This window comes from Rattus norvegicus, chromosome 15, assembly GCF_021556685.1.
Source record: "Rattus norvegicus strain SHRSP/BbbUtx chromosome 15, alternate assembly SHRSP_T2T, whole genome shotgun sequence".
Classification (NCBI taxonomy): Eukaryota; Metazoa; Chordata; class Mammalia; order Rodentia; family Muridae; genus Rattus; species Rattus norvegicus.
This window is the reverse complement of record NC_141548.1, coordinates 34,833,658-34,852,573: the sequence shown is the minus strand read 5'-3', so window position 1 is coordinate 34,852,573 and position 18,916 is coordinate 34,833,658. Positions and strand designations below refer to the sequence as shown.

The window sequence follows — 18,916 nt, the reverse complement described above, 5'->3', positions numbered from 1 at the left end:
AAAGACTTTCTGAACAGAACATCGTTAGCACAGGTACAGAGACCAACCATTATAAATGAGACCTCATGAAACTGCAAAGCTTCTGCACAGCAAAGGACACCATCATTTGGACAAAGCAGCAGCCTACAGAATGGGAAAAGAATCTTGCCAGCTACACATCTGATAGAGGGCTAATACTGAAAATATATAAAGAACCCAAGAAAGAGATATCAAGGAAATAATACAATTAGAAAATGGGGGGTTGGGGATTTGGCTCAGTGGTAGAGCGCTTGCCTAGCAAGCGCAAGGCCCTGAGTTCGGTCCCCCAGCTCAAGAAAAAAAAAGGAAAGAAAAAGGGAAAAAAAAAGAAAAAAGAAAATGGGGTACAGATCTAAAGAGAGAATTCTCAAAAGAGGAATCTCAAACAGCCAAGAAGCACTTAAAGAAATGCTCAGCCTCCTTAGCCGTCAAGGAAATGCAAATCAAAACTACTTGGAGATTTTACCTTATACCCGTCAGAACGACTAAGATCAATAAAACGAGTGACAGCTCCTGTTGGAGAAAATGTGGAGTAAGGGAGACACTCCTCCAGTTCCTCAGGAAGATGGATCTCGATGTACTTCAAGACCCAGTTGTATTACTCTTGGGCACAGACACAAAGGAAACTTCATCCTACCACAGAGACACTTGCTCAACCATGTTCACTGCTGCTCTATTCATAACAGCCAGAAAATGGAAACAGCCATCCATCAACAGAAGAATGGATAAAGAAAATGTGATATACATTATAGAGTATTACTCAGATGTTTAAGAAAACAAAATCTTAAAATTTGCAGGTGCATGGATGGAACAAGAAAAAAACTATCTTGAGTGAGGTAACCCAGACCCAGAAACACAAACAGGGTTATACTTACTTATAAGTGGATATTAACTGTTAAGTCAACGATAAGTGTTCGTAGAACCACAGAGGTTAGTTATAGAGTAAGGAACTGGGCCAGGTAGATGGGTGGAAGGGAATATAATGGATAGTTATGGATGGGGTGGGGAACAGGAATGAGGGGATCAAGTGGGACAGGGGAGATGAGAAAGGGAATGCAGAGGGAAAAGATTTTGTTGTGGTTCCAAGTACAGATTCTTTCCTGCTTTAACAAAGTACTGACTCAGAAAACTTAAGATCTAAAGTGGTATAGCTGGGTCCTCAGGTGGGGACCCCAATGGAGGAGTTAGAGAAAAAATCTGAAGGAGCTGAAGGGGTTTGCAACACCATAGGAAGAACAAAGGTATCAATCAACCAACCAGACCCCACCAGAACTCTCAGGGACTAAACCACCAACCAAAGAGTACACATAGAGGGACCCATGACTCCAGCCACATATGCAGTGGAGGACGGCATTGTCCAGCATCAGTAGGAGGAAAAGCCCTTGGTCCTGTGAAGGCTCATTTCCCCAGTGTAGGGGAATGCCAGGGCATTGGGGTGGGAGTGGGTGGGTGGGGATGGGAGCGTCCTCATGGAGGCAGGGGGAGGGGAGATGGGGTATGGGAGAGGGAGGAAAGGGGATAACATTTGAAGTGTAAATACATAAAATATCAAAGAAAAGTAAAATTAAAAAATAAAGTGGAATATTTTACTGATAATCTGAATGAGGACTGTGTGGAATCATTCTTGCTTTCCTCAACACCAATCTCTGTGCCCTCCTTTTTGCCTCACTTCCCTGACGTATTGTAGTTCACCAGAATGTGTTTCTGTCAGCCTTTCATGACTGTGCCCATGTCTGACTGCAGCCTCTTTATTGTGTTTCATTGAAAGCTTGGCCACATGATGGTCTCAGACGTTTCATTCAACAGGATGGGGAAGCTTCTGGGCCAAATCATCAGACTCCAGGGAAAGAAGAAACAAGACAGAGATTTTTAAGCAACTACATTTGAGCTCAGAAGGTTTGGCTCCCAGTAGAAATGTGTGTGAGTTAAATTTACCTCCATTTTGAGGGCTTCTAGAATGTATCCCAGAGCTGGGATTTTAGTAACAAAATAAAACCACTTCTCTTTTCTTCTGTGCCCCCTTCTGATAACATCACTCAGAGGAATCCATTATGACCATGTCGGAGTATGGAGAATATCACTAAAGAATGTGTACCAGACACAGGCATCCACATGAAGGCATGAGTTGCTAAACCTCTGGTTCACCTTTGTGTAACCGTTTTCTTAGCCCAAAGAGCCAGCTCGAGTTGATCCAGAGGGCTCAGGAGACAGCAGAGAATAATGATCTCAAATTATAGAACAATTCAAATTTAATAGAAAGAACAGTGTTCTTGCAACGGTTCAGCCGCTGGATTCTCCAGTGACTAGAGAATCCTGTCTCCATAATAGTAACAGCTACAGCCTTGCCCTGCCCCTGCTGACGGGTATGGCCCTCTGCTGCCGCACCCCGTACAGAGCTATAGCCTGCCTTCACCGAGCCCGAGGGCATGAGTGCCAAGCTGGCAGGGATAAAACGCTATTACTGGTCTTCGGGTCAAAGTAGGGGGCGGGGGGAACCTCAGTGTTAGCTAACACAGACGGATGTCCTAAACTCTATCTTCGGCAGAAGGCAAGTTCTGGGCCTTTATTTGTTGAGTGGGCTGGGGTCCTGAGCCACCTCCCTAAAGACCATCTGAAGCTGAGCTTGTCCTTCCCGGTCTCCTTTTCCACATCCACCAATCCAAATTAGCCTGTTTAGTAAAACCTGAACATGTGCTGAGAAACGTGGTTTTACAATTATTTATCTTTCGTGTGGGGAACAAAATGGGGTCACATGTGAACGTGTGGAGGTCAGAGGATAACTTACAGGCATTGATTCTCTCTTTTTTACCCCGTGGGTCCACGGGAACTAAGTCATATGATCCAGCACCTTTATTCGATCAGCCTTCCTGCCTGCCCAGGAAAGTGATCTCAAGAGGTACCAACTACTGCAGTCGCTTAGTCATCTATACTCATGACCAGCTCTGCTCACTGAACTTCTGCAGGAGTGGTGCTGCCTCTCCACTGCTGGTTGCTGCTGAGTTTTGGCAGGAAAAACTCCTGTGGCAGCCTGCAATTAAATCTGTTGTCCTCAATAGATGCCATGCTAAAAAAAAAAAAAATCCTAAATTACTAAATGTTTTAATCCTACAAACTCCGCCAGTGAGATACAGGCCAAGAAAAAGTCATGGCCAGCCCTCTGAGGCTCACTCTTTAAAGATACCTGCTGCCTCCTGTCCCTGGGGGTCTGGATCAGAACGAGGAAGACAGAACACCAAGCCCAGGGCATTCCAGGGAGCTCCTTTCCTTCTACAGGACTGGCAGTGTGCTGTACTTAACAGGTAGCAATGCTCCTACACATCTTGCCTGACTATTAGAGGCTCGGCTTGGCTCCATCCAGGGCTCTTTCTGCCCCTGGACCTGGAAGAGGCTAAGGCCACTGGAAGCGACTAAACACTTCTTCCTCACGCATTCAACCGTGCATCTTTGGTCGGTAGCTGTGAGTTACAGGCTTCTGGTTAAGGGATCATCAAACCCCCACATCACTGACTAACCTCTTCCCTTACCCTCCCCCTTTTACTTTTCTTTCTTGAGGGGAGTTGGGGGGGACATATGTGTAAGACAAAGATCTCAGTTTATAACCTAGGCTAGCCTCAACCTCTCCTTCTGCCTCAGATTCCCAAATGCAGGGACAGGTGTCCAATTGTCACACCTGTCGTTCTTTTCATTCCTCATGAGCTGTGATTACACCATAGACCACAGTTGCTTGTAATGAGTCACCCCAGACTGAAGTGACTGAAGACTCAGCCTTTTCCTTCCTTCTCTTTCTCACAGTGCTAAGTCAAGGTAGAACTCAAGCCTAGTATATGTGCTAGCATCTTACCAGAGCTCCACCAGCCCCTCGAACTAAATACCTATCAATAGATCTATATGGAAAAAAAATCCACTAAAACCTAAAAGATGATGCTGAGATGGGTGTGTAAGTATCTGGAGCAAGACTCAGCAGAGATTGAAAATCTTGAAGCTGATGGTAGCTAGTGGCCCTCAGCTGGTCCTACTGTAGCATGCCTGAATCTACCCATGACTAAACCCACAGTGGCAAGGGCCAGCACCACGCACTCTCTTGGATGCTGGACCCATAGACTTTTGTCAAGTCAATTTAATAGCCCCTTCTGGTCTTACCACACTATTAAGCTGGGGGGCTTAACAGTGTAAAGTTTATTGTGTTTTTACACTCAGGGCCAAGCTAAAATTTCTTTTTCTCCTTCCCCTGACACCCCCCCCCCGTGTGTGTGTGTGTGTGTGTGTGTGTGTGTTCCCCATATTAGAAACTAGCTTTTGTTACAGGGGTAGTGATGTTTCTTAAGGAGCAAGCCAAAAATCACAAGACAAACAATGCTGCAATATAAAACATAGTGCAGGAGAGGGACTTCCAACAACTGACATTAACCTGCCAGCTGATGGTGCAACCACATCCATGGACTCTGAATGGAAAGCGATTAATCTGCAAGATAATGATATACTAAGAAGTAAAACAAGAGTATAAGTAAATAAGTGAGCAAAGAAAAGGTAGGAAGGAAGGGAGGGAGGAAGGAAGGAAGGGAGGAAGGAAGGAAGGAAGGAAGGAAGGAAGGAAGGAAGGAAGGAAGGAAGGAAATTGTACTATTGCCTTCCAAGAGAGGAATGCACTTGACTCAAGACTTGCCTACCAGTAATACCTACCCATTTAAGAAGACATTTTTAAAGATGAGACCCAACAGATGAGCATTTGCAACCAACCACTTCTGACAACAAATCACTGCCTTTGAACCCCACTTAAACAAAATGGGTAGCCCTCTTAAATAAAGGGTATGCCAATCTTACTGGAGCTTTATTAGAAAATACTGATTTCCCTGTAAATTGTCATCTTGGAGTAGAAACCTTGTGAGAATTCCTTTAAGTATCTCACATCATCAATTGTTTTCCTGTTGTCTTTTTGCCCCTAGGCCTAGCATAGTCTCTGGTCCTTTATAGATGCTAATAGATGAGAGCACTGTGCCTTGCTGCTAGCAGCTGTGGCGGTGACGAGTCCTCCCTGTGTGGCTATCACTGGCTCTCCTGTGACTAGGTAGGTCATTTGGACTTCCTGTTTCACACCTGGCAGAACTGTACAGTGACTCCAAAGCCCCAAATGGCATTTTTGCCATTGGCTTGTGTGACACAGGCCTTTAAATTAAGGCCTTTAAATTGCAGGTGGTATTACATAGAAGACACTGGAATAATGATTGCTCTTAATCTCACAGGAAGTTTTGCTGGTGTCAGGGAGCCTTGAACTTTGGGTAAAACACTCCACTCTAGCTTTGGTGAAAAGAACAGTTGTTACAGCATAAATATGGCCCAGGTGGAGCTCAGTATAGAAATTTAAGTGGAATCTAAAACAGGAATGTAGGCACAGATCATTGCCTCCAAAACCAGAGGGTAGGGCCTTCAGACTTGGAGATCATAAAAATGTGTCACCCCGAACAGTAAGGGTTAGATGGACTTTATTGCACTCTACCTACACGGCCTGTTCCTTTAAGGATTTGTGGCTGATTTTGACTACGTTTCTAACCAATGTTACAGAAACAGCTACTCCTCTAAAGCTCATGCAGACTACATCCTGCCCTACACCCTAACTCCCCTGTATTGAAATGGAAGGCCTAGGAATTCAGGAGGCAGCAGGATCCTGGATGAGTCAGCAGAGATCCAGGTAAAACACATGCTCAGAGGCACATCCCCAAACAGGCGCATTCTTACGCATCATTTCAGTCTACTTAAAATCATTGATTCATTGAACAAACATTTTTATAATTATTTTTATGTGCACTGGTGTTTTGCATACCTGTGTGTCTGAAAGGTTGGCCGATTCCCTGGAACTGTTTTTACAGACAGGTTTGAGCTGCCATGTGGGTTCTGGGAATTGAACCAGGAGCCTCTGGAAGAGCAGTCAGAGCTCTCAACCACTGAGTCACCCCTGCAATATTTATTACTACATAGTACTTGCAATGGGGAGTGGGGGATGACCCACTCATTCTCACAAAATATGATGTATATTCTGCTCTTGTAGCAAGGAGATATTAAAAACAGAATGGGACAAACATGAGCAAATAAAATTTCTGAAGACAGAAATCTCAAGTCTGGGAGATGTTTTCTATTTTCACCTTGCCTCTCTCCCTCTGGACAGAACTGGAAACATGTTAATGGAGAATTTCATTCATTCAGAAAGACCGAGCTGGTCTCACAGAGCCAGGCCCAAGTCTTAGCTGATCGTCTCCCCAGCTACAGACCATATCTCACAGAGGAGAAGCCTGGCTCTTTGACCTATTCCATTCTTAGCAGGTGACTAGGTCCCTGAAGGATGGTCAGTTTGTTGAATAAATGATTGGCTCCTGTAGAAAGAATAGTTCTCCACAAAGGTGTCCTGTTTACATATTTAGGCTACAAATGTCCAAGAGTTGAAAGTGATCATCACATTTTAGTGAGCCAGAATTCAATGGTGAATCTAAAATTATCACTTGTGTATTGTTCCTATTTTATGCATTCTTTTTTCTTAAAAGATTTATTTATTTAATGTATATGACACTGTCACTATCTTTGGACACTCCAGAAGAGGGCATCAGATCCCATTACAGATGGTTGTGAGTCACCATGTGGTTGCTGGGAATTGAACTCAGGACCTCTGGAAGAGCAGTCAGTGCTCTTAATCGCTGAGCCATCTCTCCAGCCCCCTATTTTATGCACTCTTAAAATCCAAAAGGGGCCAGGCATAGTGGCATACTCCTTTAGTCCCAGCATTTGGGAGGCTGAGGTAGGTGAATATCTATGACTTAGAAGCCAGTCTGGTCTATCTACATTGTGAGTTCCAAGGTACATAATAAACCATCTTAGAATGAAACAAAATCCAAATGCAAATCTTACAGATTTATCTCTATTCCCCTCCCCACAAAAAGCCTAAATATTTTACTAAAATACCAATTATGTTTCTTATCACTGATCCCTTATTAATAATACTTAAAAGTTCTGAAAAACTCCCCCCCCCAAATCTGTGACAGAAATGGACTTACAATGTGTACAGCATAGCTTACGCCACATACTTGGTTCTCAGCTGCAGTATCGTAACCAGGTGCTGCCCCGACCTCACTAACATCATTCAACAGCATGTAATTCACCTTTAGAAATTCTGAATTACAAGGTTCCCAAGGACTTTTAGTGTGAATGCCACACAGGAAAGCCATACCATGCTGTGCAGTACTGCCACCTCCTGACAGCTACTCAGAACTACAACACTGTGCGTTTGAGGGAGGAAGGATCGGGTTTCAAGTAGTTCTGATAGGTAAGAGGCTATCTCAAACAAGCAACAACAAAACTACTATGTGATCAAAGTGGGAACGTTTTATATTGTGTAGAGCTAAGAATACACTATGATTTAGCTAGCTGAGTTTATTCCAAAAGCAATTGCTGTAGAAACCCAATGTAGAAGAATAACTTGCAACATGTTGGAAATTATGTGCTCCACTTACTGTACAAAACCTAGAAACTGGATTGCTCTTGATTCACTGTAGCCAAGGTCCTTGTAGACATGGCTAACGCATGATGAACAGTACAGGTCTGTGGTGGTTGGGAACTACTTCTTGCTCATACACTGTGTTGGGCTGAGACCATCTCCACTGGTACACCTGCAGTCACAGGGCAATCTACTCCACATTCACAGGAGGTGATGGTCTCATAAACAAGCCTAGGGCGCAGCAGTAGCCTCTGGAGAACTTGTACTCATAGCCTTCTGAAGATGGAGAGTACATCCCTAGCTGTTGTGTGTATCTTACCTTGTTTAGAAGTACTTTGACACACTTTTTCTCTACCTACCCTGGAGAGCAGCAGCTCCGTGGCACACACACATACTTTAAAAAAAGAAGTGTGTAAAAAGCCAGGTGTGGTGGTACACAGCTTTGATCCTACTGGATCAAAGGCAGAGGCAGAAGCAGAGGCAGGCTAGCAGCCTGGTCTATAGAGAAAGTTCTAGGACAGCCAGCGCTACACAAAGAAACCCTGTCTGGGTAAACCAAGAGAAAAAAGAAAGTTGTGTAGTAAACAGTCAGGTGTTAACATTGGTGTATAGTTTTGAGTTGGACTTTAAAAAAATGATATGGTTTCTGTGCTAAAGCTGTTTTAGACCTTCCCCATTTCCAAGAAAAAATGCTAAATGAATCACACGGATTGACCGTCAACCTGTGAGGTGCATTATAACCAAGCTCAATTTGTGAATCAGAGATGCAAGCAGTACTGGGCTTTAGAAACCTCGAACCCTACCATTCTTAAGGTCAGTTTGGAGCTCAGCTGTGACAGCACTGCCTGTGGCTATCCAGTCCCACACAAGCAGAGATACTTGGCAGCACGATCAATCTGGAGTCTGTAACGATTCTAACACACAAAGCGTTGCCATGATGGCCCCCCATCAGCTCTGGATTTCTAAGACCATTGCAGATTTTCAAACTAGGAACGCTCTGTTTGTCACTACTGTCTGTAAGGTAAATCTTAGCTTGTGTTTTGGTCTAGATTCATGAGCCTGTATAGTTCAGTAGTCAGGATAGTCCCTGCCTTTTATTATAGGAACATTTTTCCTATCCAGTTCATCTCATGTGTAAACAGAGCAGTTTATTGATTATCCTTCCAAATATGCATCTTCCAAATGAAGATTACAATGACCTGTTATAGACATAAGCTTCCAAGCTGGTAATACTCTGAAATTGGTGTAATCCCAAGGACACAGCAGAATAGAATTAGCAAACTTTTAATCTACTCTAAACATACACAATGTCTTGTCAGGGGTAAAGCTGATAATTCTGTAATTAAGTTAGTAAAATTTATTCTTGAAAATGCTTCCACACAGACATGAAAGTCATGACTTTTTTCCTTTTTTTGACAGAAACTCAAGTAACTTACAGTTAATGGTAGCTCAGAACAAAAGCAAAGTCATGTAATGAAACCCCTTGAAAATAGCTGGCCAGATAAAAACATTAATGTTTAGTAATTTAAGACTGTATTTGGGATATTTAAGACATTTAGATAGACTAAGTGGTACCTATGGTAGAGAAATGCAAACTCAAACTTGCTATTTTCTGTCCTGAGTTACCCCGGTGTGCAAATCACAATTGGCTAAGACAAGGGGAAGCCAGAAAAAGCGGTGTATATGCACCCTTCTCCTACTTCAGTGTGAACACTTCAATAACCACTCCATTTCATGAAAGAAAAACATGAGTTACAATTTGAGTAAAAGTACTTTTATGGGGGGAAAAAAAAAGGCTGAGCATCTTGCCTAGAAAAATCCTTTAATATCTCATGTTACCTAATACAGTAAAAGCCTTCTGAAATGCGTTGAGGATTCAGTTTGCATGGGAAATCCACCTGCCTCAGAATAGCTAGTCATCTTTTGCACTGAACGATTTTAAGTGGCAAAATCGTTCAAAACAGAAAAATATAGTAATCTTCAATAGACATCTCAAGACAATAAAGTTATATTTACAGGATGCTGTCTGTAATCAGAAACCACCGAGAAGTAAAAATAAACTATCATTTCAATGTCCTGTCTCTCAGCAGTCAGTTATGGCCGCTCTGTAAGGCCAGCCAAGAACCAAGGAAATGTGTTCCAGGTGAATACATTTCCCAGAACAATTCTCATAAAATAGTTTGTTTCTCTTTCCCCCTGAGAATCAAATAGATCAGTCATTGGATTGCATGAGACAAAGACAAGTTCTAAATCCTCTATCATGTATGATCAAAATTCTGCAGCATTTCTGCTTAGAAAAGCTAAAATGTACAAACAATAAAAACTAAATAGCGAGACACGGTGCTTAGTAGTACCACGGCAGAATTTATGGTATTTGGTAAAATATACATGTGACATTTGTGGGTAAGTTTATTGCTTTTTTGATGGGCTATAGCACCACTCTGAAGAATAGAAGACGGTTAGGATTAACCAGGCTTTAATCACAATATGCATTTCTAGTAAACGTGCTTCAAAAGGAGCACTGAAAAGCCAAAAAACGTCTGCATTGTTGTGTTTCCAGATTCCTTTAACAGGTGAGGGGCAGGTCTACCTTGTAAAGGAAGGGGTTGCTACTGTCAGTCTGATGATTCAAGGGACTGAAACTATTCATACTTACAAAAACTTAGAACACTATAAATTTTCATGCCGAAAACATTTCAGATAGTTATTGCTTAAGCGAGCAGTGGCTATACCTCTGAAATTTCCAAAACCATGATTGAGACAACGTCTTTACTGCGCTGAAGGAGAGAGAAACAGACGGGCTGTAGGTACTACTACCTAGTCACTATGGAGAGCAGGCCAGTTCCCTCAGAGCTATTTGAAAACTAGTATCACCGTGGTGATTTCAGGATTCAGAATTAAGAAAGCAACATCACACATGCTACACAAAGTCAGCTAAATAACTGATAATTTTCAGATACCACTTTACTCAATCTTTAGAAAGTATAATTTGAAGTAGATTTCCTTAATCTAAAAGTTATGAACAGATAAACTGCTATGCAGAAGCACAAAGGTATTTTAAATGTATCTTCTATAAGAAGTAATTTAAATTTCAAAGCCAAACAACCTAATTCCAAGTACAATTTCCTCTGAAACTGACTTCATCCACCAGCTTTTGTTTCTTCAATCACCTGGATTAATCAGCGTTCTCCACTGGCAATATCTGTAGGACAATGTGACACTATCTCCCCTCAAGTAGCTTGACTTTCTAAAATGACTATTTCAGGAGTGGCATTTCTAAAAATAATTCTGCCCCACAAATGCATGTCATTTCTAGAAGCAGGCACAAGAATTCTAGTAAGAGCAGTAAAACTTGAGAGTGCTATGCGAGTCGTAATGCAGCATGATCTGTACCCTTAATGGGGGAAGGGTTTCATATACTGATGGTTGGCATGGAAAAAGAAAAGCAAAGTCATACTGTCACCGGGCATTTACAAAGAACAATGTCTTAATCTTGTTTTCAAGTTATAGTCATTCTCTCTCTCTCACTCTCTCTCTCTACTTACACATATATACATATTTTTTTCCCTTAAATTGATGGGGTGATGCAGAAAGTCACAAGTGAGAAAAGGACACTAAGTTTTAATAAGGGGAACATAAAGTTGTTTTCACCAGCATAAGTTCACATTACAGAACACCAGTATCCACAGCATTCTCTTGTCTATTTTTGGTACAGAAGATGTTACCTCTCTACATAACCTGGTAAGGCTTCAGTAACTAAAACATAAAACCATAAAACAAACAAACAAAAAACCCAAACAAAACAAAAAACCCAGCCTATTAGTTTACAGTTTATTTTAAAAATTCTGAAAGACACCGCAAGTTCTAAACTTGAGTAGTGCTACCCATACACAACCATCTGGTCAAGAACGCAGTAAGAGCACACCTTTCGGAGGGAGCTTTGCAACAGTAGAGCAGTGCAACAAGAAAACTTATACATGGCACATTCTCTTCATATTTGTAATGTAAAAAGTTACAAACATACCTAATCAAATAAATAATAATAAAAAAGAATTTGATGTATTCGTTAAGTATCCTAAAACCACTACATAGAAGAATGGCAACTTCCACTCACAGATTATTTACATGGTGATACCCAGTGTGGGCACATTGCTACAAAACTCAGAACAGAAGGAGTAAACTTGAAATGTTTTCCTGTAAAGATCTAGCAGCATGACTATCTAATGCTGTGTTATCCCATTGCTTCTGAAATGGTCCTTTTTAGTCTGTGTCTTCATCCAGTTCATAATTGTCTTTATCATAAATATCTTTTACTAGAAGAACCCGTACAAGCATATTTTCCAAGGTGTTCCGGTCCAGGGAAGCAGATGTGTACCAGACAGGGCTATCTGTAGAACTAGAACATTCTGGTTGCAAATAAAATACATCCATTCTCTGATTAAGATTCTGTGGACTTTGGAGAAAAAAGGGGGGAAAAGGTCAATTTCATAAAACATAACAAAACCCCCTGCAAATTAAAATCTTTCAAGAGTAACTCAGCACCAAACAATAGATGTACTCAGAGCCTCGGACTCATTAACTGCAATAATAATGTATCAGTAAACTGTTCTCTAAGTTTTTGTGATAAAGGATTAGTTTCCAAATAATTGAAATTCTTATTTCATAAATCTGAGACCCCATTAATATACAAACTATAATTTTAGTCATCACGGTATGATGCCAATTACAATCTCAATGACATTAAGTGTGCATGTCCTCCTCAGGAAAAAGGAAATGTGAAAAATGTGACCTAAAATGATGAAAATACGTAACACATAAAAAAAGTCTCACTGCACTATACAATAGAAAAACATTAAATTCCAAAAAACGAATTCCCACCTGGCAAATTGTTACCAGCACTGGAAATGCACGAAACTAAACTGATGGTCCAAAACAGAGCTGAAGAACCCACAGACAGATATGGTCATGCTGGGTGATGCTCATGTTTTCACTAGCTCACGAGAGCCACCTTGGAAGTCGCACTAGGATTTGGACAGCTATTTACAATGTACAACACAGTTCCGTACTTTCTCTTTCTGGAAATCAGAGTGCTTATTTAAACCAGCACTCAAAATGAGACAGGCCATGGGCCCTCGGCTCCTCAATAGTTCCAGTGTGCTGCTTTTAGACAGGGGAAAAAGGCAGTCATGCGACTGAAGAGTAAGGGCCTTCCAAAAAGTGTCTTCCAAGACTGTTTCCATTCACATCTATTTTCCCTTCATCTCTGCTCATTCTACCTACTTTTAAACACACCTACCTTTGCACTAGAAGCTGGCAGACAATGGCCAACAGCCTGTTTGTGTAAAGAGACTAAACACCCCAACAGCCTAACATGATTACTTCTGTACAGAAAGTTTGCATCTTTGCTTGGCAATCAACAGACCTACTTTAATGTTCTAACTAAGGAGGACAGCAAGAGTGATAGTTTTTAGTAAAGAGTGATTTCTCAACATGGACTAGAATCATATAAAGTACATGTGCTAGGTATTCCACAAGGGGACTCTAAAGTTAGAGCTAAATATAACTTTGGAACAAAAAACTCCATTTAAGTAAGGAGAAAAAAAATCTTTAAAATTAATTAAATACCTTCATTTCTTAATAATTACCTTTAAAGCATCTTAAACATCTTTAAAAACTACTGGGCGAAGGATGTAGTTCGGTATATCTAGTAGGCAGGCAACCCCAAGTTAAACTCCCCAGTACTACAAAGTTTTAGTCAAATGCCATCAATGTTCACTCACCTTTTAGACAAGTAGCATTCAAACATTTTCACAGGACATCTGGAAGGGTTGGCTGTGTTCTCAACTTGCTCAAATACCGGCTCATCATCTTCATGCTTCCGCTTCCCAGTAGCAATTTTATCTTCAACAACAACAACAACAACAACAACAACAACAATAAGGCTCCTACCACCACCTTTTTTCCCTTTCTTATGAGTATGTGTGCATGTATGACGTGTGTGAACGTGGGTGTACATGTGCCACAACATGTGTGCATGTCAGTTCTTGCTGTCCACCTATCCAAGGCAGGGGTCTTTCTGTTTCCGTACACTCCAGGATAACTGACCTAGAAGCTCACCTCTCCCCTCTCCTGCATCTGGCATTTTCTGTGGGCTCCAGGATTCCAATTCAAGTAGTCAGACTTGCACAGCAAATGGTTTTACCCAATGAGTTATCCCACAGCCTCCTAAAACTAATTCTGAGAGAAGACATTACTATTTACCCTTAGTACCTGTTTTAACAACATAGCACTAGGTGACATTCAAGATTTTCTGTGTGGCAGCTTTTAGTAATGTACAATTTTTCCAAGAAAAAGATCCCAGAGGCTGAGAATGTAGCTCAGTTAGTAGAGTGCTGGCCCAGTATGCAAGAAGGCCCAGTCTGAACCTGAGCTCAGCTTAAACACAGGTATAGTGGTTCATGCCTGTGTCTCAGAATAGGAACCACAGATTCAAGGTCATTCTTTGCTATATGGCTTAAGGCCAGTTTGGACTAGAAATCTTATCTCAAAACGAACCACAACAAGACATAAGACATTTTAAGATAATACAGTTTGAAAAAAGCAAATGGATCTCTAGGAGTTTGAGGCAGCCCTAGTCTACACAGGGAATTCTAGACTAGCCAACACAATATAGTGAGACCCTGTCTGAAAAAGAAACAAAGAAAACCAAAACAACAAAAACTAAAACAACAACAAACCCCCAAATACACAGTCTGCTGTGTTTTAGGAAAGTCTCTTAATGAATGACTTGCTTTAGTAAGGAAAGTTTGAATACTCCCACCATAGACAATCTCCAAATAAAACTGCTATACTATCAGGGCCAGTGATGGCTCAGAGGTTAAGAGTATGTATTGCTCTTGCAGAATACCTGAGTTCAGGTCCCTGCACCTACATGGTGGCTCACAACCATTCAAAGCCCAGTTCCAGGGGGTCTGACACTTCTTATGATACCAGCGAGCACTGGCCATGTGTGATGCACACATACATTCAAGCATATAAAATAGAGACACATCTTGTGTTTAAAAAGTTACACTACCTTCATTGTCTGTTCCACACAAGGAAGACACCTGATAGCGAAGACACGCTTTATTTTCCATTGTTAAAGGATTTTTTTTCCAATGCCTAAACACAGTGCCAAAGGAAAGTCTTAAGTGTTGTTCCACTGTTTTCAGGCCAAAATATTTAGTGTTAAAGTAGAATAGGGTGTTCAAAAGTGCTACTGGAGAGTGGGATCCTAGTTGTTTTATCCTCCAGAGATAGTCTTCTTCAACTCGAGAGAATATTGACCCTTAAATAGAAAAAACTACTTTAAAAGAATTATAAATACCACAAACAGTTTTAATTTGACTATCTAGAAATAAGGTAAGTTTAAAATAGCCCTATGTCAATCCACTACTCACCTCAGGTCAACGTGAATGAACCCATAATTACATATTAGCTCTTTTAACAACACATAGGTTGGGAAACAGATGATGACACCATCATCCCCAGAATAAGGTAAAGGATGCTTATTTCTGTCCTTCAGTAAGACAAGGACATCATGATCAGAAAATAATTTAAAATCTGTACAATTCTTAAAAACAACACATGATTCTCAGAAACAAATATATTTTATTCACATAAGAATCTACATTGTAGGTCTTAAGACAGTATCTAGCTTTGTACTACAAAGAAAGTAGGTTTTACTAAGTTCTTCACAAACAGTTATTATTTATCTGCATATGAGCTCATGGGCTCTTACATTGCAACTTCAATTACTTCCTAAATATATTTAACATATTGTAAAACTGTAAAAGTAACAATGCCATTATCAACACATGTTAAAATAGCATTACCATCTGGAAGTATGCTTGGTTGCCAACTTCGGAGTATTTTATTCAGTTCTTGCTCAAACATCTGGTATCCTGGATCAATAAATATGTTGTCCTTTCGATTACTACCACATAAGTACTACAAAAAAATTATTGAAAGGAAACCAGCTAATTACAAATAGTCAATGTATCACACTTTGCAGTTCTTAAGAAAAAAAGCTTTATGTTTAGGAAAAGCAAGCGGTCTAATAAAACATGAGATTACTGCCCTTGGGTATGTGTGTACAAGTTAAAAAAGCATACATTCCTAATTAAGCTGTTACTTAAAACATGCAAAGCTGGAAAGTCTAACACAGAATCCTGAATGTGAAAATTGGATAAGAACCATCAGGTTGGAACCAGTGAGATGCCTCAGCCGGTAAAGCATTTGCCATGCAAAAGCCTGACAACCTGAGTTAAGTCCTCTTCTGACCGTCATCTGTGCGGTGTGGCACACAGACCTTCGTCATACACACACAGCACATACTCTCTCATTAGACTGTCAGACAATATACAGAATGACATCCTTATATCATAGAAGAAAAGATCCATTTTAAAGAAAATTAACAAATAAAAGAAAACAATGAAGAGCTGTCAGCCTATGCTTTCCCTTTCCTCTGCCAAAAATCCTGTGTGTACACGTACAAATGCGGAAAACCTAATCAGGTGTGCAACACAGGGGAGAGCACATGTCTAGCATACTCAAGGCCCGGGACTTTGATTTCTAGTACAGCAGAACAAAAACACAAACAATCTTTATACCTGAAAACCGAACAATTTATAAAAGCATCCAGGCCCTTTCTGGTATGACTTCACACCTGATGTTCCTTCCAGCCATGTTAAACATGGTTCCTGGGAAACCATGCCGACTCTTGTCTTCTAAGGATGCCATTCTATGCTCATTCCTTCTGTCTGAGAAATTTCTGCCTGTGTTTCAAAAAATTCAATTTAAAAGGTCTTTCATATTATTACCTATTTGTGTGCGTGCGTGCGTGCGTGTGTGTGCGTGTGCGTGTGCGTATAAATCCATGTAGAGACCAGAGGTTCTCTGTATGTTTGTGAGACAGGGTCCCTTACTAAGCATGGAGCTCCCTTGGTTCTCAAGAAGACATAGGAGCCTCCTATCTCCACCTTCCTAGCACTGGGATTACAAGCAGACAGCACCATACCTGGCTTTTTATAAGGTGCTAGAGATCCACTTTCAGTTCCTCATGCTTGTTCTGCAAGCAATTCACCAACTGAGCCATCTCCTCAGCCCACTACTATATCTTTCACTGAGATACTTGGATAACACTGATTTGTTCCAAAACCGTGCTATCAATATTCCTTGGTATAAATATTTCAAATACTTGAGTGAAGCTTTACTATTGTGGCCTCCTTGCTATTCTCCTTCACTGCCCATACCTCAAATTCACAGCCCTCTTGCCTAACAAATGCTAGCATGTACCTGGTTTATAAAGATTTTTAAAGTCAAACTGCTCAGATTCTACTTGATTATTTTGAAACAGAGCTATACAGCCCAGGCAAGCCCATAAACTCACTTTGTAGTCAAGAGTGACCTCACACTCATGAGCCTCCTGCCTCAGCCTCCCAGTACTATGCTACCACATCTGACCCACACTTAAACATGCAAGCTGTACATTCTAGATAAGCTATTATTTAATTCATCTCTCCTCATCAGAACAAACCAAAAACAGTAACAGCTAGCATGGGTACAGAGAAAACCAATTACTAGCAGTCAGCAAATGTAATTTATCACCAGGAGTATGTTAATTTCCAAAGCCCATGCCATTGGCCAGTAAACAGAAAAAAATTAAAAAGAAGGATTGGTAAGATTCAAGTTCATGTCATAAATATTATAAGTTTACTTATATTCTATAAATGTAGTCTTAGAGGCTCACAGATAAAGTTGTTTGGATATAATTTATAATTATTAAAAAATTTTTGTATAGAATTTAAATTAACTACATAAGCTGTGATTTACTATTTCTTAAATTTAATAAACATTGTTCACAGCTTTAGAACAAAATCTTACTACATTATTATCTATGAAATACTCAAGGATAAAATCCTAGAAGAAAGTCTAGGATGATGTCGAGTTACTGTTTACTGAGACTGGAGTGACAGCACTTTGGACAAGAGTCATCCTACCAGACTGAAGGCCTGAGTTCAAATTCCCAGCACACAGACGGAAAGCCAACAATGGCTGTGTGTGCCTGCAACTTCCATCAGGCAGGGACAGAAGGATTCCTCTAAATTTGAGGTCTACATAAGAGAGACAGACCAGCCTTAACTACATAGTAAAGTCCTTCTGCAACAAAAGAACAGAGCGTTCCAACCAGCATATTTAAACCAGTTATTTATTTAAGAAATTGTATAATGGGGGATATGGAACTCAGTGGCCACCTCCTATAGTCAGATGGGACTTCCAGTAGAGGGAGAAGGACATCAAACCCATCCACAAAACCTTCAACCCAAAATCTGTCCTATCTACAAAATGTGCAGGGACAAAGCTAGAGATTGAAGGAATGCAATGACTGGCTCAACTCGAGACCCATCTCATGTAAAAGATCCAGCCCCTGACACTATTAATGATACCCTGCCTTATTTGCAGATAGGAGCCTAGCATGACTCTCTCTTGAGAGCTTTCACCTAGCAAGGGATGGAAACAGATAGAGACCTACAGTCAAATATCAGATAGAGCTTGTGAGTCTTACGGAAGACCTGGGGGTGGGGTGGGGGCTGAGTAAATGGGAGGGGCCAAGGACACAAGAAGATCTACAGAGTCCACTAACCTGGGCTCATGGGGGCTCACAGGGCATGCAGGACCTAGATCTAGGCAACCTACACACTTGCAAATGTGAGGCTTGGTCTTCGTGTGGGTCCCTAATAACTGGAGTAGGGACTGTCTCTGATGCTGTTGCCTGCCATTGGATCCCCTTCTAACTGGACTGCCTTGCTGAGCCTCAATGGGAGAGGATGTGCCTAGTCCTGCAGTGACTGGATATCCTAAGGTGGGGAGGTTTCCAAGGAGGGGCTTCCCCTGCTCTAAGAAAAGGAAAGGAGGTAATGGAGAAAGGGATTTGTAAGGGTGGGACTGGGACAAGAGGGAGGGAACTGCAATCAGGATAAACAAACAAATGGGGAAAAAAGAAATTATATAATAAACTAAATTTTTTTCTTCTTGCTCTGGAAACCTAAAGTACTTACTATTTTGTCTTTGTGGAAAAGTCTAATTCCTAACTAGACTATTCGAGAACTACAAGGCATAAGTTAACAATAATAGAAATGAAAGAGCATATTCTTCCAAAATTAAAAGAAAATTAAAAGAAAAGAGAATGATTACCCTAAGCTAGTAAACTAGAAAATTTAACAAGTAATTTCTCCTTTTTGAGACGGAACCTTACTGTGTAGCTCAAGGCTGGCCTGAAACTTACAGTTCTCCTGCCTGGTTGCTCAGAGGCTGCTGAGTGGTGAGCTCGATCATGCCCACCCTGTGTAAATGTCTTCAAAGACAACATTGCCAAAA

The 18,916-nt window shown here is 40.9% G+C and overlaps 1 protein-coding gene across 1 annotated transcript in view; it reads right to left on the bottom strand.

The window, feature by feature from the left end:
* Positions 1-9,256: 9,256 nt before the first annotated feature.
* Zmym2 (zinc finger MYM-type containing 2) overlaps positions 9,257-18,916 on the bottom strand; it is a 73,105-nt gene continuing 63,445 nt past the window's right edge. Inside the window, exons 22-25 of the mRNA NM_001399496.1 lie at positions 15,373-15,487; positions 14,574-14,825; positions 13,279-13,399; positions 9,257-11,951 (exon numbers count right to left, since the gene is read on the bottom strand). Of these exons, the coding sequence (NP_001386425.1) occupies positions 11,759-11,951; positions 13,279-13,399; positions 14,574-14,825; positions 15,373-15,487 (681 nt within the window). The 3' untranslated portion in view covers positions 9,257-11,758. The remainder of the gene's footprint in view (positions 11,952-13,278; positions 13,400-14,573; positions 14,826-15,372; positions 15,488-18,916) is intronic.